We start from the raw sequence: 9,334 nt of genomic DNA, 5'->3' as shown, positions 1-9,334 counted from the left end.
GCGTGCTTACACATGTGCATAAATAGACTACATATGTGTATAACTGTATACTATATATATATAAAAGCATGTGTGTATATATAGATATATATATAAAAATCTATACACACACACACCCCTCCCTCCACACACACTCACACATACATAGTTGTATGTAGCTAGTACAAAAAAACATTTCTAGAGCTCCCCTGACCCTTTAAGGAAGACCAAAGCTGATTACATCTGAATTCTGAGCCACCAAAGCACGTTGAAGCAAGAGTGCCCAGTAATGCTTGCAGCAACATTCAAGATACAGGCACATGTCAAGAGTTTTGCAAACAATTCGGTATAAAAATGAACTGTCAGCCAGTGGTTTGGGGGGAAGGAGGTAAGAGAGGGGGTTGTATGGACCTGTATCGTTACTGTGATAATATTAAGTTTTTTGGCACTGCTGCGTGAAGTTCTGCTTTCCCTCTGTGGGCTGGAGGGACTCCAAGATAGCTAGAAACAGAGGGAAGCCGGACAAGTGTTTCTAACAAGTGTTAGAAAAGTTGAGCACCTGACTCTTTACAGTGAGGTGGCTGGAGACACCTCTTGGCCTACAGAAAAACCAAAGAGAAAGAAAGAATCAAAAGAAAAGGAGACATTTGCTCTAGAGGTAAAGGCTGTAGCTTCTCAGTGCTGCGTGCACCAAAAGGCCCCGTTCTGTCTTCATCCCACTGTGCCTTAAATCAGGGGAGCCCAAACTTTCCAGCTCAAGGTGCCTGCCAGGCCCCAGATGTGTCCAGTGATGCTGCAACTGCAGAGTGAGACCAAAGCCAATCAATCAGGTGCAGGCTGTTATTGCTGGTGAAATCAAGCAAACAATTTTGATTCCCCCATCAGAGGAGAAGCATGGACCACGGCTGGCCAAATTTCTGGTTTAATCTGTTTTAATGGTATGAACATAGTTGCAAATCTGGAGGATTCGTGGCCGGGCACCAGTGTTGCCCTCAGTGCCTCCAAGCTCAGACTCCCCTGGGCTAAGGAGGAGGAGGGCCAGGGTGACTGCACCCCACCTTGCAATCTTACCCTACTCAGTTCTCTTCAAAGCAGTCAGCCCATGGACACTGAGACACCGAGACTGAGAGGGAAGATTAATGTGCTGCCTTTCTTCATCCCTCCCTTGCTCTGCATGCATGCTTTGCACATGGACGGCAGGACGGCAGCATGCATGCTTTGCACACCGCGGGGACGCTGAGGCTGCCATCCTGCGCAAGGTGCTCTAGGTGATCCTACTCGGCAGGGGGGTTGGACTAGGTGATCTTCAGAGGTCCCTTCCAACCTCAGCCATTCTGTGATTCTGTGATTCTTCTGCTGCGGCCAGCGGGGCTGGCAGCAACGGGACTTCTCCCTCAGAGCATTGGTGGAACGAGACAAGCAGCTGCAGTCAGGCCCGTCCGTCTCCTGGTCACCCTCCTCTTCTTCAGATGGAGTCCAAAAAAACAACTCAGCCCTTCTGAAATCCCCAGAGGGGACTGCGTTAGTGAAACTTGCCCTCTTCTTGCTTCCTCTGTGCCCTGCTGATCACAGGAGAAAACCTGGGAGGCAGTGAAACTTCCCGATGTATGCGGTGAGCTATCTCAGTCCCTCCATGTCTCGGTGCTGCGAGCCAGGTTCAAGTGCACCAGTCTGGTGCAAAGCGGTGCTAAGCTGAGGCCAAGCAGAGCTGTTCCAAAAACACCAGCTACGGGCCTGACCTGATGCTCCCTTCTATGGCCCACGTCAACCTCAGATCTTTGCCTCAACAGGAAAACCTCTTTTGGTGGCTTCTATGGCTGATCATTCACATGTTCCAGCTCAGGCACACGCCTCATCTGTGTGTTACCTCGTTGGATTAAATTTGCTCATATCCTTTTGTTCCATGTATTAAAATATTCTATAAAATCAAGTGACCAAAAATCTATAGCTCTAAGAATACCTGGTTATCTTCTTTTTTTTGTTGTTTTTCGTGGTTTTTTTTTGTTGTTTGTTTCTAACCACAGTTAAACCTAAACAAAAGAAATGGAGGAAAAAGAGGGAAAATTAAAAAAAAAAAAAAAGAAAAAAAAATGATTCATGAAAGTCTAATCGGGAACTGAATTGCACGGCTGACATAACCAGCTCTCAGAAGGAGTCCTCACAAATTGGAGGGCAGTTTGGATCTGACAGGCTCCAGATCCCCTGTGAGCACTATGGATTCTTTCCGCCCACCAGCAGTCAGGGAAGCAGTGCCCGCAGTGCTGGCCCCAAACACCAGCGGATGTGGTAAAGAACCTGAGGACATCTGACGTGGTAAAGTCACGCGCCCAGGAATTGAGCTACAAGGCTTCCCGAGAAGTCCAGTCCCTCCACCAGGAAAAGGAGAGAAGCTGGAAACAGATTCTCTAGAGGAATGAGAACTTTGGCTCAGTGTCTGAGCCAGCTCTTGGGGCAAAGATGGCTGGGAAGCAGAAATCAACTTGATGTCCTGGTTCAGGCGTCCGGGCGGCACAGGCGGCGTGCTTTTGGACTGCAGGATCTGCGGAGGTGGGCTGGCGGTCTGAGGCAGGAGCAGAGAGCCGTGAGAGCCTGAGGCCCCAGAAGGGCCACACTGGAAAGTTCTTGTTGCCACTGGGCTCTGAGTAGGAGGACTAAGGCCAGAAGGGGTATAACAGGGAGAGGCGACGCCGGACTGTTGGAGAGGAGACATGGAGGCAAAAGGCGATCGTTCCTGGTGGAGCTGGGCTATCGTTCCAGTTACAGATCCTAATGCACTTGGATGTGTTTGGCACAGGCCTGAGGACGGCCCACCAGAGGCCTGTGCCAGCTGGCTTAGGCTGGCGGATGGCGAGTTAGAAGAAGGAGGGGGCTGGAAGTGATTAATTGCCCCCAAAGTCCCACTGCCTGAGAGCTGCTGTAACTGTCCCGCCTGCAGTGGTCTCGTGGTGGGCTGGAACTGGTTGAGAAGGCCAGGGGGTGAATTTGATGCGAGCTGGGTGAGTGATGCTGATGGAGAGCTAGTTGTGGCTTGCTGGAAGTGCCCGAATCCACTGCTGGAAAGGGGTGGCTGCTGCTGCTGCTGCTGCTGCTGCTGCTGTTGTTGCTGCTGCTGCTGGGTGGGCTGAGCTGTCCCTAAAGGTGATCCAGATGGTGCTTGTTGGAGCTGGCTCAGTCCCACAGAGGATGCGCCACTCAAACCTGTCTGGCTCGAGCCACCGGGAGGGGATCCCACCTGGAACTGGCCTAAGCCGGCGGCAGCCGAGTATCCTGCGAGCTGCTGGATGTGGTAGGAAGAGGATGACGGGGTTTCTGCTCCCGGTGTGTGCAGCTGGGACGGAGTGCTGGAGGGGGAGCCAACAGCAGAAGGCCCAGCCGATGGGATTAGAGACTGAAGCCTTTTCAGCTGCCTTGGGGTCTGGCTGGACTGCTGCCCCAGGGAACCCAGGACGGACACCGGGGGACGGAAGATGGCTGTGGGGAGGCGCGGGTGGTGGGTCAGAGCTATCGCGACAGAAGTGGTGGCTGCTGCAGCCTGCAGGGGTGCCTGGATCAGTGGAGTCCAGATGACGGGTGTGGGTGTGGATGCAGCAGCGGCAGCGGCGGCGGCAGCAGCCTGGACGTTGTGAGCACAGTGTGCCATCTCTCTGTCGTGCTGCACAATCTGCTGGATGATCTCATTCTCTTGGTAGTTGAAAACACCTGAATTGAGGTCATGCTGGACTTTATGCAGCAGAATGGAATTTTTCTTACCTGTAGGGAAAGTGAAGAGAGAAAGGGTCATTCTGATATGGCAAAGCAGGGGAGGCTTCCTCAAAGATTCCTGCCAGACCTTCCTCGAATTGTTGGCACTGTCTCCCTTCCTCTGTCATTATGGGCTCTGCATACAGTCTTTGTGCTCCAGCAACAACATGATAAACATCGTCTCTTCAGCTTTTGTGGTATGATCAACATACATCAAGGTCCCATAGAACTGCCTGGCAGAACACATAGTCTTAAGACAGTAGGGCCAATTTTGAGAAGTGTGGCAGAGTGGTAGCAAAGCTTATGAATCTGGAGGAGTCTCATTTTGCAGCTCATAATCTAAATTTCTGGAAGATTCTCACTTTGCAACTCATAATCTAAGTTTCCATTTAGAAAAAGAGCAGCAAACCAAAGACGATAATTTTTGTGTTTGCAAAGGAAAACCTCAGAAACACAAGTTCAGTGCAGTCTCCTGAGTCATCAGTTACTCTCCAGACATGTCTTTTCATCATGTGTCTCATGCATCTTGCTCATTCTGAAGTCAAACATTTGTTTCTAGTTGAAATGGAATTTCTCTATGAAAAATGGGCAGAAGGACTTTACGTGCTGGAAAAGCCCAGGTGGCCCAAGTAAGAGCCCTCAGACACGCTGCAGCTACCATTATTTCACTGTGCCCTTCTAGCCCAAACTCTAAGGAAACTGCAGGCTAGCAAACCTCCTGTTCCAGCTGGACTTTCTAGCCTGCAGCAAAATATTAGCTCAGCGCTTTGCCTTTTCAATGGACTGGAAAATGTGGCATACTGAGTTTGTCTGGCCTGAGTGTGCACCTGGCACTGAAGGGATGCTCTCTCCTGGACTGAAGCAGGGGGATGAGATGCTGCCAGTAATGCCCTTTCACCAGAGCACAAATGCTTTCTCAAAGGACAGGATTTCTGACGTGGATAGGCACTCTGTGTAACGGCTTTTGCATCTGGGTTCTCGTAACAGTCTGTGCATGGGTAACTGTGCCAGCATTGATTTGTAAGGCGTTGGTATATGCTGGCTTGAATGGTTTTCTCACAAAACTGGTGTGGATTAGATCCTCTCTTCTTGCCTTTTCAAGGGTCCTCTATCCTGACAGCATATGCCAGTTTGAATTGATGACAGCACCTGCCTATAGGCTTCCTTTTCACTTTTATTTATTGCAATCATTCGGATATGAAGGGTTCAACCTAGCAAGCTGTGTGCACCCTGGTTGCGCGCCTGCACACAGCTCATTTTGTGGCTGAAGCTCAGGGGTGCAGAAGGGTCACCTCTAGACGAGGTGCCAGCTGGTTTGGATCAGACCAAAAGCTGAATTAACCTTCCTCCCTGAACCAAACGCTTCCTCAGGCCCACTAGCAAACCCACTAGCAAACCTCTGCTCTAATTCAAATGTCATTTCTGCTGGTTCTGATCGCTTCGAGTTCCTGTACAGGACCAGGGCAAGCACGCAGCATCTTGCCAGATACTGGGGAACTGGAGGGGCCTCTTTTCAGTACTTTAATTCCCAATCATGTCATGTTTTAAGAATTAAAAGCTGGCAGCGCTGCTCCTGTCAATTAACAAGTTTGCTGCAAACAAAGGCTTGTCCATTAAGTTTGTCTCTGTCATGAAATCACTGCTTTCAAGGTAAGTCAGCCCTTGTTATTACCAACTAAAACCACAGTATGGTATTTAATTTGTCCCATATGGCATTCTAGTTCAAACTGGCCAGCTGATAGTTTCCAAGAAGGAATGATTAAGAGTGGACTGCCACCTTGGTATTAGTTCCCAGTGAGATTCCAGAGGAATTTCCTTTCAATCCTATGCTGCTGAGGTCTCAGATCTTTGTGTGTAGATGACATCCAGACTGTTGCTGTTTCTTTTACTGTATGGTGTATCTTTTACATCTGTAACAGGTAAAAGGCTTACAGCTGAAGGACATGATTCTTACTCTAGCCAAATGTAAACTCAAACATCTGGCAGCCAAGGACTTGAACGACACTCAGAAGAGGGTAACTGGTATGCTGGTGTCCTAGAAGTAACTCTGAAATGAGGGAGTTTTGAAGATAACTAGCTGAGTTCTAAAGCTACCACGAGAAAGAGGGGAAGCAATTGTTGCAGAAATAAGGAGGAAATTATAAAGCATAAGAGAGATTCTAGTCACTACCACATACAATGTTAGGAAGATGTACAATGTTTTAGTTCTAGTGTCAAGCTGCAAAGCTGGAGAAGGTGCAGAAAATATCCATAAATCAGGCTTGAAAAACATCTGTGGGTGCGTACTATGTATTCAGCTTCTCTCAGACAAGAGGTGACTTGATACTGATTTATAGGGAACTTCACAGACGAAGGAAGCTGATAAGAAACATTCCCTTTGGTTCCAGAAAGCCCCACGAGATACTGTGATTTTAGACAAGCTCAGGAAAAAAAAAGAAGATAAGGAGCAATCTAACAGTAATTGTAGTTTTTCCTTCACTGTACTTTTCAAAATCAAGCGTTTCTCTCCTTATAAAGGAGGAGGTGTGGACTCTAACAACTGAGTGCTATGGAATAGTGCTATGCAATTGTTCAAAGCAGGTAAAACTTGAAATCTACAGCTCTCTGGTCAACCCCTCCAGTGGGCTGAACTGCACCACAAAACCAAACCAAAATGCTGACAGGGTTTTAAGGACGTGTCTGTTGTGGGTAGTGTTATGGGATGCTTAATGGTTTTGTGGTTTACCTGCTGATGATTACTCCCCCCCAAAAAAAAAAGAAAGGCAGATGGACAGGAATGGATCTTAGAGAGAGACCAGCTCTGGAAGGACACGGACCTGAAAGCAGCCAGTGTTCAGAGCTGCTGATGCCATTACAGGGGCTGGAGAGCCCGTCTGCACTGAAATACTTGTGTACAATACCTATACTACGCCCGTTTCACTGTATAACAAGCTGGCATGGACAGCACCAGATATCCCCTAAACAGAGCCTGCCTCTACCTGCCGTTCATGTAGCCAGGCGTGCCAGAGGAGCATGAATGTCACCTTTAAAATTCAGAGCATTTTGGCAGTGAAGGAGCAGAGGGTCACACTGTACACACACAGTACTTTCCAGGCAGCATCTTCTAGAAGCACACACCTGCTCACAAACAAATTAGATCACAAAGAGCTGCTTAAACAGAAACAGAAATGCTAACTGCTCCAAGCCTGGAGAAAAAGAGCAACCAATCTAAATAAGTTGACAGGTAAGAGAAAATCTGGCCAGCGCACTTGAGATAAAAAGCAATTCAGTCTGCAGGTTTGTAATCATTTTCTTTCTGGAGTTGAAGGTACAAATCTCAGCATGGGGAATCTTGCACAACTGCAAGGTCAGGGTGTGGATGGGAGACGGCATGCTGAGTTCAAGCCAGACAGGCAAAAAACTGCCCTACTGCATTTGCTTTCTTGATAACAGATCGTAGCAGAACCGGGCTGAGGAGGGACAGCTTGGGTAGAAGGAGGAGAAACAGCAGATGTTGCTAGTGCAGCTTTCTGAAAAGCTTGATACCAGCAACTGCTCTGCGCTTCCATCACCGCACCTCATCTCACTCTTTTAATTCCATGTCACCTGTCTTTGGCTTCTGATTTGCTTGTCTGTGCTTGAATAGCCTGCCATTTCCAGTGCTGCCCTCAATTCCAACGAGAACCCATTGCGATGTTAATCAGGGCTGCACGGATGAATTGAGGGGACTGATGTTTTCATAACTGGAGCTCCTGACAACACGGAAAGACTTCAACAGCAGACTGGTTTCCTTGGCAGATCACTAAATGGAGAATACACTAACATTTTCCAAACACACATACGATTTACTGCAAAATGGTTTGATCAGAGCTCCTTAAATTTGTGTCACGTTGATAAAATAATACCAGTAAAAGCCTTGGAATGACTATTTTTGTTATTTTTAAACAGGACATTTCAGTTTTCCTTTGGAATTACATTACATTTTACTGTTTTTCTGAACTCAACTTGAATTTATTAACTGTTTCATTAGATCAAATTTCTCCTTTTCTTTTTTTCCGAGAAAGTCTCAGATTTCAGCTCCAGATCATTAAAAAATACTGAAAATGTTCTTTCAATTACTGAAGGGGAGAAGAGTTTTTTAAATCGTTTTTCAAACTTGTAACTGGTTAGCAGACTGAAAAATTAATTGTTTCCACCGTTCTAATTAATTGCATCACTCACATGATGCTTCCACACCCTGATACAAGCCTGACTAGTTGCTTCTGGAGAAAAACCCTCCTTCCAGCCAGCACCAGATTACAACAGGCACACAGCAGTGCCCTGCTGGCACAAAAACATTTTCCTGGCAGGTCTGACTGAAGTCCTGCGTGAAACAGAAGCCAAGAGCAGAATGAGGCAGTAGGAGCAAGTTTGCTTGGGCTGGTGGTTCTGAGATTATTTCTGCCCCCCCCCCCTCCATCTTATTTATGAAGTTGCTTCAGTTTCAAATTCATTTTTCCTTGTCTGGATTTATTGTCACTGCACCTGCCCCAAAAGGAGAGCAAACAAGACAGCAATCTGAAGACTGAAATGCTGATTAGTTTGGCTCTGTGTAACCCTAATTAAAACTATGTCCTGCAACTCACAGCTATACTCAGTGAACTGCAATAGAGCCCTGTGTTCTTGCTAAGCCAGGGAGAGGCTTCATTAGGAGAGAGGAAAGGGGACTCCAGCTTCCCCTTCACCCTAACCATGGAGTGATTACGGAGGCTGGCTGTTACAGGATTTTCTTCTTCTGGGCTGTTTACCCCATAGAAAGTGCTGAGCAGAATCTAAGGTACTAAACAACCCATCCATGCATTTCTCCTAAACCCCAAAATACTACATAAATTTAATGAGATTCTAAAGAAAGCTGTAATTCTAATTTATAGCATTTTGTTGACATATTCTTTGAACTGGAAATTCAGCAGAACTTTTGCTTTGGACACGTCAAAATGTAAAGGATATTTGCCTCAGAGTCCTGGCACTGGAGAAGCCTACACATACACATGCTGACCCTGCCTGAGGCCAACCCGAGACCTGGCGTGTTCAGGTTCTGCTGGTGGGAACATCCCTCGTGGGAAAACAGGGACCAGGGCACAAGGAACCAGGAGCCAAGTCTGCAAGTCTGCTCTCTGTAAGCCTAGCTCTGGGACTGGCCTGCATGTGTGTATGAAGGGGGACAGTAAGGCCCTGATGGGCACCCTGCAAACAGCTCAGGACGGGGCTCCTGAATGGACGTGGTCTGCTTTTGAGCAGAGGCTGAGGACTGAAGGCTTGCCAGGAGTCAGTACTCATGGTTAATCAGAGTTTAAAGCTTTCTGACATCGAGCATCCCACACTCCACCAACTTGAAGGGCACTGACATCCTTGTGCTGCCAGCTCCGGAACTGGGAAGCCCTGGCAAGCAGTGCTGGGTCTGGGCCGTGGGGTGAAAGGATGTCTCTGGAGCAGCAGGAACCTCTCCTCAGGAACGCTGCCCGTGCTGCCAGGATTAGGGAGGCTTTTAGGTTGCCCAGCTTCTCTAGGGGCTGGCCTCAGATCACCAAATTCAACTCTCCAAAAATGTTGGTTTGTAGAGAACAGGGAGCTAATTCCAATTCAGCAACTGCTCTGG

The 9,334-nt window shown here is 47.7% G+C and overlaps 1 protein-coding gene across 2 annotated transcripts in view; it reads right to left on the bottom strand.

Annotated features, from left to right (window-relative positions):
- Positions 1–2,137: 2,137 nt before the first annotated feature.
- The window catches only part of HCN4 (hyperpolarization activated cyclic nucleotide gated potassium channel 4), a 100,186-nt gene continuing 92,989 nt past the window's right edge, over positions 2,138–9,334 (bottom strand). The window contains exons 8-9 of one of the 2 annotated variants that reach the window (XM_035566733.1): positions 3,158–3,729; positions 2,138–3,049 (exon numbers count right to left, since the gene is read on the bottom strand). In XM_035566733.1, coding sequence (XP_035422626.1) covers positions 2,138–3,049; positions 3,158–3,729 — 1,484 coding nt within the window. Of the gene's footprint in view, positions 3,730–9,334 lie in introns of both variants that reach the window. The other variant, XM_035566732.1, reaches the window with a different exon arrangement.

This window comes from Cygnus atratus, chromosome 11 (assembly GCF_013377495.2).
Source record: "Cygnus atratus isolate AKBS03 ecotype Queensland, Australia chromosome 11, CAtr_DNAZoo_HiC_assembly, whole genome shotgun sequence".
Lineage (NCBI taxonomy): Eukaryota > Metazoa > Chordata > Aves > Anseriformes > Anatidae > Cygnus > Cygnus atratus.
Note: the sequence above shows the minus strand (reverse complement) of the source record. Positions and strands in the feature narration are given on the sequence as shown.